Source organism: Oryzias melastigma, linkage group LG20 (assembly GCF_002922805.2).
Source record: "Oryzias melastigma strain HK-1 linkage group LG20, ASM292280v2, whole genome shotgun sequence".
In the NCBI taxonomy this organism is placed as follows: domain Eukaryota; kingdom Metazoa; phylum Chordata; class Actinopteri; order Beloniformes; family Adrianichthyidae; genus Oryzias; species Oryzias melastigma.
Window position 1 is genome coordinate 18,649,276 of NC_050531.1, and position 21,207 is coordinate 18,670,482.

The 21,207-nt window shown below is 38.1% G+C and overlaps 1 protein-coding gene across 2 annotated transcripts in view; it reads right to left on the bottom strand.

Moving 5' to 3' along the window:
* Positions 1-21,207, bottom strand: part of mpp7a (membrane protein, palmitoylated 7a (MAGUK p55 subfamily member 7)) — a 143,630-nt gene that overhangs the window by 64,313 nt on the left and 58,110 nt on the right. For both annotated transcript variants that reach the window (XM_024280521.2, XM_036217342.1), the window contains exons 4-6: positions 19,296-19,373; positions 11,429-11,509; positions 4,407-4,538 (exon numbers count right to left, since the gene is read on the bottom strand). In XM_024280521.2, coding sequence (XP_024136289.1) covers positions 4,407-4,538; positions 11,429-11,509; positions 19,296-19,373 — 291 coding nt within the window. The remainder of the gene's footprint in view (positions 1-4,406; positions 4,539-11,428; positions 11,510-19,295; positions 19,374-21,207) is intronic.

Here is a 21,207-nt window from a genome sequence, read left to right on the forward strand (position 1 = left end):
AAATGGAATATTTCTGTAAACATCACAATATCAAAAGCAGACTACTCAGAGTAGTTCCAGTTCATATATTTTCTCCAATCAAAGGTGGTTTGTATTTGAACATATTTTTATTCAGTCATCTTATTATCGTTTTTAATTTTTTTATTATAGTGTTTTTACTGTTGTTTTTTTGCAGCTACCTGCTTGTTGCTTTTCTTTATAGAATTTTAACTGTGTCTCTGTATAAAAGGCTTATCTATTGACCGAGAGACTTTGAAGTAATGCCTTTTTTTTTAAGGTCAAAAACCACTCTTTTACTCTGAAAAAAAAATGTATTTTCAACTCACGATGTCCAAGGTTTCACAAATCATGTTACCACACAACAATCCCACATCACTATCCTTCCACCATCATGCTTTGGAGATGCTAAAAAACATCTGTCCTGTTTGTCTACCTTGTGTCATATTCTTTCCCTTGTTGACTCAATTATTTTCCTTCTGAAAGTCAGCAAGGATTTTTAAAAACTGAATATTTGAGACCAGCAGGTTGAGCTGTCCTCTTCAGAAAGACAAAGCTATCTTGCAGCTTTTTTTAAATGTATATTTTATTTTTTTAAACGGTGGTTTAAACATTTCTAATGGATAATTAATGCCCATCAAGTCTGAAATTGCAATATAGGTTCTTTTACACTTTCTATTTTTTAATCATAGCATGGCTAACATCAAATCAAATTTGTTTAGACAGCCACTCTTGGAATAATTGCTCAGACCTAAATTACTTTACAAATTGTATTTCGTTTATTGATTTCTACTCTAATGGGCAGCCCCAAAGCTTCATTCAAACCATCCCAGATTTTCTCCCTCTACTGTTTTAGATCAAACATCTAAAAACCTGTACTAAGAATATTCAAAAACCTTTATTTGTATGGAGAACTGGTGGATGATCAAAAGTATATAAAAAAATATTACTTGAATTAACAAAGCAGAACGTATATTTCCTCTTAAATCTTTCCTTTTTAATAGAGAATATTTCTTTCGGAACACCAAAGATTTTTGCTTCTCTAATTTCAAATGACAGGCAAAAAGAAAAGAAGAGAAAAAATTAAGTGCATCGTTGGCCACAAGGCCCTGAAACAATCCCCCCTGGCTTCTTCTTTGGATGCCCACCTGAGCTGCTCCAAAACCTCATCCAAAATAACACATTCTTTGAATGAAAAAAAGTTTGCTGACATAATGTGTCTGAACGTGCACATATGTTTTTGCTGCTCTTCAAACCCAGTTCTTTCATAGTACTGACACCCGACTGGGCTTTTGGGAAAACACCAGGGGAGCTGGAAGGAAACAGAAAATAGGGCAAAGAAAGGGGGAACATTCTCCCAAGACAGTGTTTACAACTTTTTTTAGATTATTGTGTAAAAAAGTCAAAATTTTAAAAAGGTTTGAGAGAAAAAAATAATCAAACCTGTAACAGAAAATGTGTTTTTTTCTAAGCAACAGCCATGTTTTTTTAATCATTTAAAAGTTGGGAATATTAGACAGAAAAATATGAAAATATTGCCACAAAATAGGTATAGAAGTTTTTTTTTTGGCATTTCTAAACTATTTTCTTTTAGGACTCCTGGTTTTCTTCAACACATTCATAAAACAACACGAAACAGAAAGTGAAAAACACCCCAGTCCAGGCCTGCTGCTTTCCACGCCATACTCAGCCATCATTCTATTATCACAGGAGAAGATGGGAAGCACAGGGAAGCTCCTGCCTGTTCTCCCGTTCGCTGTGGAGTACGTTAGAATGACATACTCAGTGGCCGTTGCTCTGAAGTTGACGGATGAAATGTGTTTCTATCTAACTCAAGTGGGAGGCTATAATGAAATGACGTCCTGTTATAAATCAGAAACTGTGGTCTGTTTTACTTCAAAGTCTAACAGAAAGAACTGTAATAAAATGTGATATACTCAGAAAATCTCAAAAGAAAATCAGTACTGTGATTCAGTTTTGTGTTTTAGAGGCAACATGTACTATAACCAAAGCCTAAGTTGTTGAAAAGGCTTTTTATTAACTAAGAATTTTCTTTGTTTGGGATTTTATCTCATGTAATTGATATGTATTAAATAAAACTGTGTGTGGAATACGCCGGGAAATGCTTTCCCAGTTAGACTAGATGTTCCTTAGCGCCATACTTTACAAGAGGCCAGGATGACTCTCACTATTAGAAAAGTTCATGAGTCAAATCTCTGTGATACTTTTATAGCACTACTGAAGTACCAGACTGGATCTCAGTCTTTTGCCAAAGTGGTAATGCAAACAACTGAAGAGCACAGATCAATGCCGTCCATATTAATAACTAATCAGATGGCCTCTTAAACAATGACCTTTCTTAACATTTATGGAATAAAGGATCAACTTTGTGAGTAATGAATGAGACATTTATAACCTATTTTTATGATGGGGAATATTTATTTTGAAAAAGAAATGGTGAACAGGTTTTTTTTTTATTTATTTGGGTCGATTTTATATAATCGGAAGTTCTAATCTGCTACGAATTTCAGACTTGTTTTTGAAGCGCAAAGTGCAAAATTGGATGCACATTAAACCTTCATAAAATTGTATCATATTTGAAACACATTTCTAAAACTCTGTAGTTCATTATCATTCTACTAGAGGCCGGTCATTTCAAAATGGCTGATTCCATAAAACCTCAAAAACACTTTGGGCGGAAAAGATTTAGCAAATTTTTATGGTAAGAACATCTCATCTATTGCTATAAACTTTTAAATGACTACTTGAAGTAATGTAATGCAAAATTTGTTCATAACTATTTTGTTGTAAAACAGCTGCACTATGTTAAAAATGAGTGGATCAAGTTTGAGACAATGAATAAAATTAGGTGTTTTTTTTTCTGTGCACTCATGTCAATATTTCAAACTAACATTATTGTGGTTGCAACAGAGCCCCTAGTGGTCCTTAAAGGGGATTCTACATTAACAGCACCATCAATAGTGCAACAGTGGATGCCGTAACAAATTGATAATGGGTAATTCAGATGTTTCAAGGACCTAAAATACTTTGAAATAACAGCGTCAGCTTCCTCAAGAATAACATCAGATAGACGATTAAGCCGACTGTGGCTGGTGTAAATCTCATTTTGGTTTGAGGAAATGGGATCTGCCATCAGGCGGGAGGAGTAAACACCAGCAACAATGTGTGCTGTGAGGCGGAGGAACAGAGAATTCCTCTAAGCCACATTAATTTATTCAGAAGCTACAGTGAACATGCAAAAGGCAGGAACCCAAAAATGGCTTAGGTGTGTTCTCCTTCCACTGGGGTGTGGTGGGAAGAGTGCGCCGGCCTGGAGCCAAAATGGTGGTTAGAGGGAAAACCGCAAAGTCAAAATAGAGGCGGCCAGGGCCAGGATGTGTCCGTCAAAGATCAAAGGGAGGCAGGGCTTCAGAACACAACAAAGGACTGCGAGGACACAAGGACATCTTTGACCAGCCAATGAGGATGTGTGCTGCTCGGTGTTTATTTTGCTGGAGGACACTGAGGTCACCAAGCACCATCATAGCATTACAATTAAAACTAAATTGAAGGAAAATCACAAAAGGAAAAATGGGTATGTGATGCAACCAAAAGCAGCGGTTATGGAGGCCCACTTCCAAATGTCTCCTTTTGCTGGAAAGCGCCAGGAAATGCTTGGAATGGGAACCATCAGAAGACGTAGACTCCCAGGATGCCACAGGGTGGAGTGACAATGAGAATGCCAGCCAGCATGTAAAAGTAACGTTGAGGCCTGAGGCCAGGACCGAAGGCTGGCTGTCGACGTCTGGGAAGTGGACGCGAGAAACATGTTGCTTTGAGAAAGCAACAAGTGAGCAAGACAGGGGAGATGTTTGCAGGCGCCAAGCCTCGGCAGACTGAAATACTCCTGGTAGAGAAAGGGGGCAATTGTGGTTGGTTTTTGTGTGCTTACAACTTCAAGGTTGTGGGTTGGAGTCCCACAAGTTAATACCTAGAAAACATGTATGGGCATGCCTTGTGGTTGGGGCACAGCTTTGATACAAGAGGTTGTTGACGTTTTTAAAAGAAATTGAGCAAAACAACAACAAAAACAATGAACCATAATCAGCTAGATGCACTGACCATGTGATACATTCCTTCAACTAAAATATTTCTCTTAATTTAATGATGGATGCTATAGATAAGCTCTGTAGCTTTATCTAGAGAACAACTGAGTATGTGTGAAAGGGTGAACACAATTGTAAACTAAGAAAATATGGTACATTTGGCTAGCTTTTGTCTGCTCTAGTGTGTTCAGATGGTGAGAATGGCAGATTACCAAGTTCCAGTGACCAGTAGTAACCCAAACATTTGTAAAACATCTGGACTGTGCAAAAAAAAACGTGTAGACAATAAAAGACATTACTCACGAGAGGCTCTTTGTTTTTGACGAGTCGTATGATTTTCACAGAGTCTTCCTCGTCATCGAGGTCTTCAGGAAGTGGAGGTAGTTCAGGGTCGTAGCATTTCTGGGCAACAGTGTCGTGGACAGACAGAAGGCTCTAGAAGAAGCAAAGGGGAAACAAACTAATGAATTTGAAGAAAATATACTTTAACTTGGTCCAAAAAATTCAACAAAGTTAGTATATATTTGCTTCTACGAGTGAAATGGAGAAACTGCAGGGAGGATGGTTATGAATTGGGGTGCCTCCCTCAAGTGCGGGGTGATGGATTTCAGAGCACTCAAAGCCAAAAATTGGAGCTACTTGCGTTAATTGTCATTAGTCCTATGCTAACCCTCCATACATCTCCCTGATTAAAGGCAACCGGAGCTCTCTGTGGACCGTAGAGGAAGGGTGGGAATGTACATTGTACCACCCTCTTCCTAAGCCTGTACCTTCCTGGGCGAGGTTGGGAATGCTATAGCGGCGATGCTTTACGCTGTTCAACAGAAACCTCAAAGTGATGAAGTTCTCAGCTGCCTTAGATATTTCACACGTTCACAAGGAGACATAAAAAAAAAAAAAAAAGGCGGGATGCAGACAAGAATGATGCCATTGAAACATTCATTTTTCAAACTGTTTAACGACTGTGTCCTGACCAATTTGAAGCTGGACGCGTGCCGTTTTTTCCGTAGAGGATAAGGGGATACAGAAGTGAGAAAAACATCTTCCACTGCGAGTGCCAGACAAAAACAGAGAGGGAGAGAAGGAGCAAGAAGGAGGGACGAAGAGGAGTGGTGTGTTTTATGACAGGGGAGCATGCTGTAGTACAGCATTCAAGATGTTGCTAACAGGGAGCAGATGAGAGGAGACGCAAGATCTGTATGAGGCATACCGACTCGTGTAAACGCAGTCTATTATTCTCAACAATTATTCTGTTTACGGAATACAACTTGAAATATTAAAAAAATACTTTTTTGTTTGGTTTCCTCTATGAACAAAATAATAGGATAATATAAAACCAGCTCCAACTGGAGCACGTGAAGAGTTTGTCTAAAAATATTCAAGTTCTCAGAAGAATAAATTCCAACGTTTCTTTCCCCCCCAAAGAAATATTCTTATAAATCTTGATCCACCTGTCACAATTCCTTTCAGAACCCATCAGTCAACAATATTTTTGCAGAACTATTTCCAACAGCAGTTAGTTCATTTCTCAGAACACAGCTAAATAAATGCTCCTCGCAGCTCTTTGCTTTAAGCGATGTTTGCCCAGCGCTGCACGTTTGGAGATGTTCTGAACCTCAAATTGAAGATGAAAATAATAAAAAGCAAACTTTAAGAGGATGGATTCCAAATCTGTACGCAGTTTAAGTGATAAATGATCTGGTAGCTCCATATTAAAGCACGAGTGTAACTGAAGTTTCCAAATTTCTTCAATTCTTCTATCTGCCACATATGAATTTGTTTAAATCACTGACATTGCAGTCAAGTCTAAATGAAATATGGATGATGTATATTTGTAGAGGACAAACTCCTGTTTTCTTTATCCGCCCTTTCCTTGTTTTTTCTGACAAAAAGGGGGTACGCGAGAACCAATTTTGGATTTGCTTTGTATCAGATGTATGTATTCCAATAACATCCTCCGGTGAAAACCACACTGTGGTGACAGCCAATGTGTAGAAAGTGGAGAATTCCTTTCTCGTCTCAGGTCGGACGCTTGTGGTTTTTGCGGTTTTCTTTATGTTACTTGACTGTCAATCACATTATCAGATCTAGGTTGAAACAACACGAGACTCTGTCAGGCGCCTATCAGCCTCACAGTAGGGAGGGTCAGTCGTGTCGGCCTGGAGCCCAAGAAACAGGACTGAAGTCATGAAATAGAAAGGGCACCTTCTTTAAATTCTGCAGTTTTATGTATCAGCAAAACAAACATGATTGGATCTTTAACAGATTAAGAGATTAGGTCATGTGCTGCCTCAAGTGACAAAGTATACTATGTGTTTATTTATTTATTACAAACCAAACCAGAACTAAAGTCAGGGTGCAAAAACTCATAAAAATAATTCGTAAAAATGTGTAGAACAGCATTCTGTAAGCTCTCTTAAATCATTGTTGAGGAATTTTGTCCCGAACAAATATGTTCATTAATTATTCAAATAAAGCTCATTATAAGATCTTCTGCAGCATACAGACTAAGTTAAACTGAGGTCTCAATTTAAAAAGACAGGTGCATTTTTTTGGACTTATTTGCTAGCTTTTTTTTAGTTTGCATTGTGGGGTAGCTTCATGGCTAGAAGGCCCTGGTTCAAATCCCAGCTGGCATCTTTCTGTGTGATGTTTGTGCATGTGTGAGTTTTCTGTAGGCGCTCCAGTTTCCTCCCTAAATCCAAAAATATGCTTCAAAGCTTAATTGGTATCTATTAACTGTCCCTATGGCTTAATGTAAATGGTTGTGCTAAACATTCTTATTCCCAAGTCGTCACATTTTGGCGCATGGTTACGTCACTTTTTGACATTTTGGGTGTCCCCAACTCGTCGATTTTTGACGTACTAGCTGTTTCAATTAAATCACGTCGCCAGGACCGATACCCTCACAGGGCACCCACCCTAACCCTAGCCCAGTCCATGTCCAGTACCGCATCCGGAACAGGTACTGATCCGGGCTGGATACCGGGTTATGGTTAGGAAACGTGTGGTCCAGTACTGGACCGGTACCCGTTTACGGCCCAGATGTTGCGAAGCCCTGATTTAATAGGAACAGCCAGCACGTCAAAAAACGACGGGCTGGGGACACTCAAAACGTCAGTTTTTGACGCAAAGAGGTCCTTAACCATGCGTCAAAATGTTACAACTTGGGAATAATAATGTGTTGGGTTATGTGACCCTGCGATGGATTGGTGACCTGTCCCGGGTATACCACATCTTTACCCAACAGTAGCTGGGATAGGCCAATTTTATGACAGATTAACCCTTGCACTATCTTATGGGGTCCAGTTGATCCAAGCCCTACATTGACGTTTTACCCCTATTATGACAAATGTGGATAAGGGTGGACAGGATTTCATGTCTGCGATGGACACCAGTGAAAATGAAAAATCTTTGAAGAAAAAAAATTCAGCTCACTGTCTTGGTGGGGTCCAAATGACCCCACTTCCAATGTCAACATACCTTGGATAGCACAAGGGTTAAGCAGGTTTAGAAAATATAGATGTATAAAACTGGGATTGAGTTGGTATAATCCGTATTTTATTTTAAGAAGATGTGTGACCCTTTAAGTTCTCACTATTTTAGCAAACGTCTTGCTTGCAGATCCTATCACTACATTTTTGGACAACTTGATGTTTCAAAAAACAGAGATGTACAACGTTGAAAAGGTGTTTCCTCGCTATATCGTGGTCAACCTTTTACTGTTTTGCGGATTTTATTTTGTGCGATTTTTTAATGCTCTGTTTTTCTTTTTTTTTTTCCTCCAAACACTGTTCTCCGTCCTGATTGGCAGGAGATCTTGTCAAACAATCTCCACCTTGATGCGTCTCCAGTACAGAATGTGCTCAGTTTGACAAATGTTGCATAAATCTACAATTACAAGCAGATCTTTTTTTTTTTCATTCTTTAATAGACTTTTTTGTGAAGATTTGAACTCAGAGATTAAACAAAAGAGAAAATATTCACTTCTGTCTGATAAAAGTGTGTAACTTGTGTGGTTGTACAGCCCTAAAACATCTAGAATTTGAGGATTTCACTTATCGGGGGTTATTTTCTAGAACATAACCCTGGCGATAAACACGTTTTACAAGGCTATGGACAATGGCACACAGCACCCGACTATCTATTAAAAGTAATTCATCTGACCTCCTAGTACATTTCTGGGATATATAATCTTGAAAAGACAGACACTTTTTTGAATGTCTTCTACTTGTGTATACTCTCTCTCAGGCTGTGAACTCTTGACATCCAGCAACTATTTTTTTCTAAAAGATGCTTATGTGTTGTTCAGTTTATGTAAACACATGTATGCTTCAGAGCAGCCAAATGCATCTCGTCTGCTCTTTAGAGGCCTGCACACCTGCTGATAATCACCTCATGGACAGCAGTGATGTACAGTAATTGGATGAAATTGACTCTCTTAAAGTCAACAGAAGCAGCAAAGCTACACTTTCCCACACTGCTTCTGTGTTTAGCTTGATTTGAAATGTGTTGAAGCAACGATAACCTCAATGAAAGATGTGTTCAGGTTACAACAGAAAAGTGTTTTTGTCCCAATAAGTACAGTTTTACCTAGTTGTGTAACATTACAAAATCTATTAACCCCATTACAAACATCTAAGTAGTGGGGATTTTGTAGCCAACAGTCAGATTTTATTTAAAGATATCTATGCAAGAGACAACAACTAAAAAAAAATTATGTCCATCCAGATTTTACTAATTGGTTGTTTTCTCCATCAACATTAGTTTCTTTGAACTTTGTCCAACAAACCCGACATCCTGACCCGGTAGGTGTACTTTCACTGATGGCACTTCCTTCAACAGGGCCCAGTTCTCGTCCACCATATCCCCCCCTACAGTCGTGCCTAACAACCCGTAACCAAGCCATGGCTAATTCCTTGTAAAAACTTTCTTGAACGTTGCAACAGCAGCTGTTTGCTAATAGGCTGCATATGGCAGATGCCCCGGCTGCTGACCACTGACACGGAGTACCACACAGGTATAAACATCTCACCCACCTCCTTCCTATCAGATTTCCGAATGGAAATATTCTAACTGAGCTCACAGGTTTTAGTATTAGTTGTCTAATCGAAGTTTTGTTCTTATAAAGACTCTGCAGCTGAAAAGACAAAAAAATGAGAACAGACTGGAAGGAAAACGAAGAGAAACCAAAGAACCCTTGTTTTCCAGGTCTGCCTGTCTTTCTGGGTTCGTGAGTTTATGTTCATTAGGCATAATAGGTATGCTACAAAAACAGATCACTGAACTTAACTAAATAAACCTTGCCCGTACATTCCTGGTTAAGGCCTCTCATTAAAGCCCCCAGCTCTATCAAAGGCCTATCTTGGCTTTCAGCAGGTAGAGCCGGGTTGGAGCAGCGTAACCACTGGGCTTTGGAGACCACGCCATGCAGTTTCTCTTTCGGTGTGGAGCCGCCGTGGGTCAGCAGGCATTGCAGTGTCACCCCAGCCTTCATTGAGCCTTGAACCGGAGCACAATTCACCCTGTGGCATGCATTCACAGACCCAAAGGAAACAGCAGGTCATCATAATTGCCCCTTTCATCACTGTCAATATTAATCTTGCTGAGGGAGGCTAAAGTTGTTTTCGCATGTGCTAATCATAAAAGATGAAGTTTGAGGCAAAGAGGGGAAGAAAACATGAGGGTTTCAATGAGAGTGATGTATTTCCTCACTCCAAGAGTGGACCATTTCCACCATAATTAAGAGTGATGCAGTTACTATCACACGCAGATGCCATTCAGGGGTAGAAGAACATATATAGTATTCTACTGAAGAGTCTGACTTGGCCCTCACCGTTATGTTATCTGCCAGTATCGTGGATCACCTTTAGCAGTCTTGGTTTTTCACGCAGCAATTATGCATGCTTTTTTTTTATTTTTTTTACAGCCCACCGTTTTCTGCATCCTGACTGGCCTAAGACATCATCAATCAATCTTCTCTTTGCCTCATCTCCAATACAATGTGTTCAGTTTTCCAAAAACTGCTTAAATCTACAACCTTTGTTTTTATTCTTTTATACTGGACATTTTTTTCTTTGAAAGTTTGAACTTAAACAAAAAGATAAAAATGTGAAAATGTTCATGTCTTTCTGAGAAAAGCATATCAAGTGCATAGTGAGGCATACGATATCTATAGGCTTAATCCTACAGATTTCACCCATCCTGGGTTACTTTTAGAACGTAACCCAAGCTTTAAACAAAGGAACGCTGTAATGCAGTCATACTGCATGTTTTATTGAGAGAAAATCTGCAAAAATAGCTATAAATTTAATTAAAAAAATTATAAATTTATCATTTTAAAAGGAAGTTCATAAGATGTGTTGTAAAGTAAATCAATCTGAAAATAAAAAATAAAAAAAATAAAAAAAAACCTATTAGTATAGAGCCATTTTTAAAAGTTTGGTCAGTTTTTTTCATTTTGTTGTGTATTAAGCTGATCTGCAGCTCAGTCTGACGCATAAAGCTCTCCTCACCTCATCGTTAACAGCTGCAGACCTCAGTGATCGATAGCTTTTGCTAATGCTTAAGCAATGAACCCACCTTTTCCAGGCCAATTTTTTTCCTCCCGTTTATTAAAAAAAATAAATACTGCTATTATGACAAAAGTGTTGTTCGTGGCAAGAGCAGCCATCATCATCTGCACTTGAGGAATGAAAGAGACAAAGTAGACGTCAGCGTCCCTCTGTAATTTTTTATAGTAGGAGGGAGCTGAGTCGTGATCAATGCTCGGTATTCGTCTTCTGAGTGATGACCGAGTCAGTGTCGAGTGTGTGTTCACTGTTTGCACCGACTGCTGATGAAGTTTCCTTTCCGCAGTGCCTGCCTGTCAACTTTGGTGCTTAAAAATAGCTTTTATGGCTCCTAACAGATCAATGAAGTACAGGGGCAGAAGTCACAAAATGAATCATCCTCACTTTTTTAAACTTTAGATCAACTCTTCGCACGTATCCTAACTGATGCTTAGAGGAACTGAGTATTTGTACGTAAGCACATATTGGTGTTGTGGTTGGAAGGAACTTTATAGCGAGCTGTTGTTTCTGGCACAGGCTAAGAAAGCATGACAACGGAGAAGAAGAAGTCGATCCAACTCTATTCCAACATTGAGCAAGCCAACTCTGGCTCAGACACCTGGAGCGGCTGATGGAAGCTCAGCTATTCACAAAAAAACTGAAAATCTGTCTGGTTAACAAGGTCAGGGGCTGCAGCCAAGAGACAAGAAAAACATATAGATAATAAATGATAAACTATATTAAAGGATATTTAAAGAAGAGAAGCAAACTCACCTTCATGTGAGGTTTTGTCAGTAGTTTCTGGAGCTCTTCCATGTCTACACTCTCTGGTTTCCTTGCCAGCTCTTCAGATACCTGGAGAAAAAAAAAACAAGCAGAGAATAAGTTTGCTCACTGAAAAACATTTTAGGTCTGAAATGAACATTTTAAGCTTACTTTAAGTCTTTCTTTAAAGAGGCTTACTCCACACCAACAGTCTCACCCAAAACTGAGAGCCAAATATCTAGTAAACTCTTGCTGCTCTGCAGAAACTATGTCGAAGAAAACAACATTTTTTTTAAATTATTTTGGCTAAAAACTGCATCATAATTAAGAGACCCATGGGAACACTTTTAAAATAGATAGATTTTAAAAAAGATGATCGCAGTGGGACTTTAAGATCATTTCGACCGACTGAATTTCCAGCAGTTTATAGTTCAGATCTGTGGCATTCCTGCTGTAAAACTGTAGAAAAAAGGACAAAAAAAACAGATTAATCTAAATTTTTAGATCTAAAACCAAATTGTCAGACTGGGTTTAATGAACAAAAAAAGGAAAATACTTTTCTAGCTTTGGAAGGTTCAGCTTGAACAGCACATGAGATAAAAAGCTGAAAACCCAACTGTTTACACCGTTTTAAAGCAATAGAATCCCTTTTTTAAATTTAAAGAAATATGCTAAAGCCTGCAGCCTGTTATTGCTTATATATTAGTCTTAAAAAAAACTTAGATTTGTGCTGTCCGTGGTCCTGAACCAAATAGAACACTTTTTTATTTCTTTGGCAGAATAAAGATAAAGTTTAATCCAAGAGGCATTTGTGAATATTTCACCATCAGCTAAGCTCTAATTGTTCATAACCAAGACCTCTCAAACCCGTTTGGTGGCCCTGAGAAGCAGACAGGAAATTGGCAGCATTTCAGTAGGAGGACAGGTCAGTTTGTCAGCGTGGTTAACAGGCTCACTTCACCTCCACCTTTCTCTAAATTGGATTTGTTATTTATGCCATTTCTTCACTTGGGAGTTGTGGAAGGAAGCTCAAGAAAACTTCTGTGAGCCAAAAAACAAAAGTGTTTATTTGCTTTCCAGTGAACATTGGTGTGGTACAACTGCAGTGTGAATTTGTGTTAACAATTCAGAAGACTAAACGGCAGAAAGAAACAAAAAAGAGCAAAAAAAATGTATTTGCCTTATTTTTATCATTTTAGAGGGTAATGAATGTGTGCATGACTGTCTATTATCTAGACCAGGGGTCTGCAACCTTTAACGCTAAAAGAGTCATTGACTCTAGTTTCTTACAGAACAAAACACAGCGAGAGCCACAAAGTCCCATTTTATTGTTTAAAATGCACAAAAGTTATGCTTTTTTGCAATTAAGCATTTATTCATAAATTCAGTTTTTAAATATTACAATAATTAAATTACAAGTGTCTGTATGTTTCTATCTATAACAGTTTTAACTTACTTTACTTTTGACTGCAGAACACACTAGTTTTTTTCTAAATAAAACCCACTCTGTCGAAAAAGATCGTCCTTCTGCAGCAGCTTTTTTTATAATAAAAATACAAGGCAGTCAACCGTTAAGTTTTTTTATCATTAGGATTTTGGTGTGCTTTTTTTTCCTTTTAATCTACAAAATAAATATCTTAGTAGAATATATTTATATATAAAAAAAAACTCAAATCATTTAGAATAGCCTGAGTTTTTTATTGAAAACACACAACTGTACATAATTTTTAATCATTTTAAACCACATTTGTTAAAAACTTTAACTGTGTTCACAATTCTTGTACTCTGACCAATTAATTAAGGTGTTTAATTTCTAAAAGAATGAAAGATAATCAAACTCCATAAATAATTCATTAATATTTCATTAATGATTAATACCTCTGTCCATTTAAACAGAAACAAAGTAAAATTTTGCAACATTTTCATATGTTTCTAATCTACAGATGGTTCAGAAGCAGATGATAATAAAGTCTGTTATTGAACATTTTATAGCAAAACAATATGTTTGACAGAAAGCCTTGAATAGGAATAAGCTAATATAACAAGCTGATCTTAAGTTATTTGTCAATGAATCATCTTTTTTTTTTACTTCTGTCACATGTCTGTCCCCTTTTTTGCATCTTTTGTGCAGGAAGTTGGAAATATTTTTTTTTTTATTCAAAGTAACAGATAATTTATTAATGTGTAAAACACAACTTTTTCTGAAGCCTTTCTAAAAGGCTTCAGAAAAAGTTTTCCAATCAATAACAAACTTTTTTTTTCAATACTTGAAGATTTGTCTCCTTTTATTAATTTTAATACATATTAACAAATGAAGAAGGTAAGTAGATAAATATATGGTTCAAGATCATCTAAAGTAAAATATATTAAAATAAACAAACATATAATCTATTTTTTATTTAATAAAAAAGTAGTGATCATTTAAAAAGTTCATTTCTGTGAAAGTCCAGGCATTGAGGGTTATGGAGAGTCCAATGTACACTTTTTTTTTTTAATTTTTAACAAACGACAATGTCTACCTTTGGCCATGAGGTGATGAGTAATTTTATGATTTCCATTAGGGTTTTATCCTACCAGGGGAAGGCATAATGCAAAAAAATAGCAGCAAAGTTCAGGGTAATGTATGGTGATCGTCCATGAGAAGTCAATCACTCAAATTAAAAATAAATGAAAAGGTGGACTAACAAATCTGTAATCTTGGGAGAGCCGATGAAAGTGTAGAAAAAAAAACATCAATAATGATGGAAAGACAAAAAAACGACAACGTAAGAGAATGCTAAGGAAAAGGCCATCATCTCACCAACATATGGTTTCTAAAAGTGGATGAAAAAAAGAGAAAAAAGCTCAACTGATTGGTCTGTTTCAGCATCTCCTTCTGGATTCGATGAAACCTGTTTGAAAACAGTCTGCTCTCTTCCTTTAAGCTTCCCTCTTAGAATCACATTTTCCGACTGCAGACGGTTCCAGAGAGTGATGCAGGTCTCCTGCGAGACTCGGCCTCAGTTTTTTTAAACCTCAGGGCAGCCGCAGCAGTGTTTAGATAAGTTAAATCACAGCATGTCAGTTTACAGCTCTCACTTGACCCTAAACGACTGACGGCTCACTTCTTTAATATATGCTCGCCAATAGATCAAGCTAAACTTTCTTTGAAAAAAAAAAATTGCTTTCATTAAGTTACTCTCAAACTGCCAGTCTTTTTGTTGTAAAACTGCTTTCCGCAAAGTCATATTCTCCATTTAATATCAAGAATACCATCTACTGTGGATTGATTTGCCGAGTAAATGATCTCTAATGCGATGATTTACTGCAATCTCCTCATGCAGCACTTAAAGCCATTTTCAAGACAGTTATGCTGAAATTCTAGCTCAAAAAATGTCAAATCTCATGGGCGAAAAGCGGACTTTTACATCACTTCAAAATTAAATCAAACAAATATCATATTCAATTCATCCTAATGTAAATCATTTCAGTTATTCTGTGGATTCTTTGTTGGCTTTAAGGATAAATGGCACAATATCCACATTGTTAGGAGAGATCGCCATGTACTGGAGGAACTGTTAATCTTCAAACAATATATTACATTTTAGGCTCAACAAAATTTTTAGAAAGACCGAGTTTTAGCTGCTGGTCCCAGGCGAGCTCTATGAGGTCAGGGGTCATTGCTGGTAATACCATATGAGGGATTCCTACTTCCTAAAGTCCAGTGGTGACAATTCTAGCTCAACGTGGTGGAGCATTACTATCCATGAACTGAAAGTTGGGGGTGGAATTGGGAGTTGATAATGATGTCTCTGAGGTAAGAACGTGTTGAGGTGCATATACACCGGCTGTGTCAACTCGCGTTGAAAAGGCCACTTTCAATTAAAAGTCTGTGAAAACGCCCACAGATCAGAATTTCGGGCTTCCGTGTCCAGAACGCCCATGATCGTGCGTCGCTATGCAAGTTTCTAAGTCCGGTCACATCCAGGCTCTATGTACAAATCGTGAGTTCCTTGATCGAGCTCTCAAAGTCCAACCGGTTGAACATTTTCACGTTGAATCGCACCAACGTGACACTGTGTTCAATCAGTAATTTGGATATGATCGTGATGTAAGGGTAGCGCTTCAAAACACAGAGTAACCAACAGTTTTAAAAATGATCACGAAGGAAAGATAAATAATTGCCATTTGTCCTCGATCAAACTAATATGACACAAACGCGGACATTTATAGGAAAGATTGGTGCAAGATTTGTAGGATTTTCACAGCTTAGACCTTTCACTCTGAGCCTCTACTGATTGTGGCGGCAGATGAGCGCTGGTAAACATTAACAACACAAAAAAAGAAGATTCCCCTCCCGCAGACTACCTGTGAGGCACTGATCTGGTGTATACAACGCCGGCTGGATATGGATTCATGAAACCATGTAGAGTGTGTCCTTGAACGCACCGCACGCATGTGAATGTAGCATCCCACCTTCACCAAAGTAAACCCCGAGGACCATGTTGACCTCAACGTTTTGCTCACTGTGTCCTCTCCAGTAACGCTAACGACCATCAGTCTCTGCTAGGTGACCAGTGAACAAGATCATTGTTCCATTGTCCAGGTCACATGGTCTTGTGACTCCATAGTGTCTTTGTGTCAGTGGAGTCACCTCAAACAGTCGTCTAGTGTTTAAGTCAAAGTGTTGGAGTTGGTTGTAAAAGGTTTGTCTGGAAACCCTAGTACCCACATATCTGGTAAAGGGGATTATAGTTGTGTGGCGTTTGTTAAACCATAACTGAGTGCAGTGCAGGTACTGGTCATAGTTGTGGTCTGTCACTGTCAGGGCTTCAGTCCTGGGTTTGTCACAAGCTCTGTCAGTACTTCTGTGTCTTAATGCAAGTCTTATGATGAACCTTTAAAACAAACCAAGTTCACCTGCAACATCTGACTACCTACTACCAACCTAGACGCGGGTTTATGACCTGGTGGCGCTACTTCCGTTAGCGCCGCCAGCGCTAAGCGTTAAGCGACATTGTGTATTCATGCATGATGAACTTGGGATGACTTACTGGCAAAATCCGCTTTTTATACCCACGGAATGTGGGTATGAAAACGTTTTCTCTTTTAGAGTTTTTTGGTTTTGGCCCCACTGTACACAGTAAGACCAAGAAAACCCAAAATGAGGTGTGTCTATCACCACAACACAATTGCTTCCCTATCCCGTAAATCTGTGAAGTAAAGTAAACACTGAATATGATATCCACTGAGTTTTTCACAGTCTCCCTAACTTATTGTGAGTTGTGCAAGTGTAACAGTTGACCTTCAGATTGGTTGTGTTTCATGCAGCATTGCATGTGCTGCCTTGTTGTAGAATAGCCGTCGACTGCTGTGAGTTCCAGACACTGCAGACGAGACTTCAGTGTCCTTTTATGTTGGCCAGTAAATTAAAGCAGCATTAGCTGAAACCCAAGCCCAAAATGAATTTCATCTAACTGTAGATCTCTCCCTTTGCACTGCAGTCTGCAGCCGCTGCTTCAATAGCGTTCATTTGGAGCGGTGGCGTGGATGAAAAACAATCCGTTATAAAAATACACTGTAGCGCCCCGTGCAGACGACAGACTCAGAACTGTGGTGTGCTGTAAGGTTGCTTTGATACACCGTCTCTGAGCTTTATCCTGATACCTGATAATCCCGTCGAGACGGTTTGCGGTGCCTCTAGCAGGAAGAATAAATCTGAAAGTCTGTAATTTGACAAAAAATATGGGAAGAGAAAAAAATGTAATGGGGAAGGAAGATTAGGGCTGATAGCTGGGGGTCTTCTAAGCAGGCCGTGGACTCCTGCCATGACCTTGAAATGGAGCGTCAAGACTTATGGCGAAGAAATAAAAGACATCCTTCACTGACTTCTAGACTTTTGAATGTGAGGGTTTAGGACCAATATCCTCGGCGTTGGCATTTGTTCACTTTGCAGTTGGAACATTATGGTTAAAGACAGGAAAACCATTCTGGACTAGATCGCTGTCTTTCTCCGTGTCCCTCTTTGTCTCCAGTCTGTCCTCAGTTTCAGTCTCAATAAAGATGATGCAGTGGAGAAACAGACAGAGACGCTCCGATTACAATAAACACAGCTGAGGGTTTCATGCAAAATGACACAAGCATTCAGCGTTTTTTTTTTTTTTTTTTTACATGCCAGGCTGGCCTTTGGGTATATGCAGACGTGTGTTTGTGTGTGCGCACACATGTGAATGCCATCAGTGCACTTGGAAGCTCATATGCACATGTGGCTTTCAATAAATAATGTAAATGAACAATACAGTAACAAATGTCAGGTTATTGGACAGTTAGCCAATAAATCAAACTAAACAGCTTTTACAGTTTGATGAGAACTGCAAGGCCAGACGAGGAAAATGCTCATCAGTGGGCGTGTTGATGATGTTATTGTTCATGTAAAGAAGGAACAGAGTCTGTTCCGGTGAATTAATTAAAGCGGATGTTGGTTCTTTTACTTTTAAATAGATCTATCATGGTGAGTCTAATCCATCTTCAGCTTTTCTCAGAGTTCAGGACTCGTCTGGTTTCTGAATGCACCAAATAATAAAACCCATCTTTCCAGAGCTGGACTGTGAATTCTGTGATGTGTGGCTTTGGAAAGATTGCACATGACAGGCAGCAGGTCAAATGGTGAGTGAAGAATCTGAGCAAGAAGGCGTTTTCAGTGCGTTGACGGCCGGTTTGTGATGCGTCCAAGGATACAAAAGTGAAGATGTCTCAACTTTCTATCAACACACAACTTTAGGGGAAAAAAAACTTCTACATCCAACTTTAAAGCAGAACAATCAAAACAAAACTAACCTCATAAGGTAGCAGACAAAAATAAAAAGACAATCCTAGAAAAACAAGCACGAAAACTATTAGAACCATACGGCATGGCTGATCTCTTTGGTTGGAGCAGTATGAAGGAAAACAGAGGCAAAACTAAATGTAGAAAATGGATAAACTAATGGACAAAACTGAAGAACATTTAATAAGCTGTAGCTGTAAGGTCAACTGAAAGGCTTTAATGAGAATTCAACCAACAGACTGAGACTAAATATCTGGTTCTGTAAAGCTGCATGTAGCAAATGAGGACAGGAGTATTTTTGCTGGGATTTATTCTTGACCAAAAAAAAATGTAGATTATGGTATCAATGCATAACTATGTATTTATTCTACGCTCACTCCAGTTAAAACACACACACACATTGAGTACAGATTTATCAGCAACATTCTTTGTAGATGTTTGGGCACTTGTGGAAAGCAAAAGTTTTTACCCTTTCTTCATGAAAGATTGAGGCACTTTTCAAAACTTGAAAGGTCAATTTTTCAAGTGCTTTACTATGTCTGTAATTATGAAAAAAAAAAAAAAAAAAGGCTGCTATATCTCAAAGACCAGGAATTAGCAACCCCGGTTTAGCCATTTCAGACATCTCATTATTAAATTAGAAATTGGTCAAAAATTTTAGTTCTACAAATGAAAATGGCTACAATTCTCCAAAGTTACACTGCAAAAAAATTCAATTTCAATGAAAAAAATGGTCTTATCCTTTATAAACGTTTTTATTAGCAAAAAAATATTAGCTTCAGAAAACATGTCTTAGTGACTAAAACCTTTGGTAATAACATTTTTCTTACCCCATTGGCACATTTTTTGCTTATTAAAAACGCTCAAATATTTTTTACTTACTAAGGGGGTCTGTTTCAACAGTTTAGCCAGTGACAGAAATGTCAAATAATTGTAATTATAGATTTCAGATATTCAAAGGTTTCAGATATTTAAATGTCAACCATTAGTTTTTGTCATTTTGTCCTTCATTCAATTTTATATTTTATTCATCAATAGCGCTCCCACATCCTTAAAAATCATAAAACTTACTTCATGGGCCAGAGCTGAAGCACTTTTCAGGACAGCCGTGGGTTTGCCCTCCTCGTAGTGTCGCAGCCGCTCGTGGATCTGAAAGGAAGAATTGAGTTTATAAGTTTGAGTATCATCTATAAACTCATAAGGAATCCTATTTTTACACCAGTAGAACCCTTACACCCCCAACCTTCCTCATCCCTCAAGACATTCAAGATACCAAGTTTTCTTTAATAAATGAAAACGGCAACAAATAACACCCAACACTATCAATTCTAATGCACAAATCATTTACAGGTTCCATAATGACATGAAACGAAAGTAGCCATTAAGAAGTCATTAAAGTCACAGTAACAAATATGTATAAATTAGTGCTGGAAAAATCTTCATGGCGCAGGAAACCAGCATTACTCTTTTGTGTAAGATGAGAATCAATACGCCAGAGGCAAATTTCCATAATTTCAGGAGTGAAATCAACAGATTTTCCTGGTCTGGACTGCAATGCTACTTTGTGACTTGTCGTGGAGGCGCCAAACGCAAGCAGGCATGAAAAGGAGTTGAGTGGAGGTGAAAGAGTTGAAGATTAGAGAGTGAAAACGTCATCAGACATCTTTTTGGGTGCGTGAGCTGCATTTCCATCCAAAATGGGGACTCATTTTGGATTCTAAAACATTCTTAGCAACATTAATCTTACAGTTTATTGACCACTAGCCTTCCGAAAAAAAAAAAAAAAAACTGTCAAATCAAGCCAAAAATCTATTACCGGTATTGCAAGTTATTTGTTTCAATTAATAAAAATGTTCTGAACTGATTTTGATGAAATTCTGATTTTGGTGTTTTAAACTTGTTTTTCTGTCATTTTCGTATAATAGAGGACATGTATATGAAGAAATTTGGCCTCAAAAGTGCATTTCTGAGTATATCTTTATTCAAATCAGTGTAAAAAAAGAAGCAGATAAAAAAAATAGATTTTTTTTGTCATTTTTACCAACAGCTATAAAATATGTCATTTGAGGTACAGAATGTTCTGTACTGTGGTACTTCAGAGATCATTGAGGATCATATCACACTTTAGTGGAAGCTGAACCCTAATTTAGACAGAATTTTGAAGGTTGAGAGAATGGAAAACATGAATGACTCTTCTGTTGTTTTTGTTTCTTTTAAGATCTCCAATATTTTGAGCTAGAGACACCCTAAAATACCAATTCCATTTGTGAGTTTGGAAGCAGATGTGTGGTAAATCAAATCAAAGCTTTACATAAAAACAATTAAAGACACTCATCAAAAACAGAACATAACACTAACCCAAACACAACCCCAATTTTAAAACTGAACAAACACTCAAGAACTAGAGCTCTAAAGAAACTGTCTGGCTTGGTACTGATGTGCAGAAACGGTATTCTGGGGATTCATTTATTCCCAGATCCAACCCACCACAGGGGTCATCGCTGCAGCGCCCGCCCAACACAGAGCATAGCAGGGCTCAATCTACAGCTATCAGACCACAGAGCAGGAATGACAACGATCAATATTCAACAACAGGCAGTCTCCCAGCTACAGTTGGTTCTGGGTCAAATTAGGAGACTGAAAGCCGGGTTTAAGGTCTGGAGGCATCAGCAGGAAAAAAATTCTTTTAGCACAGGAAGAGGAAATCTTACTGAGTTTTTATGTGTCTGCAGCTCCAAATACACAAGTGTAGGACATTACACACAAATGTTGGTGCAGGTGTAATGGAATGATAACTGTCTTATCAGTTAATCACTCAAAATGTTGCTCGTCCCTAAGTTTCTGTATGGGATTTCTTGTTTGTCTTTTTAGAAAATTGTCAGTTGCTAGAACCGCAATAAATGGAGGTGGTCTCCAAAGGGGTTGCTGTGTCACAAAGTTATTTAATTAAAAACAACGTAGAAATGAACGTGTACACTGGGAC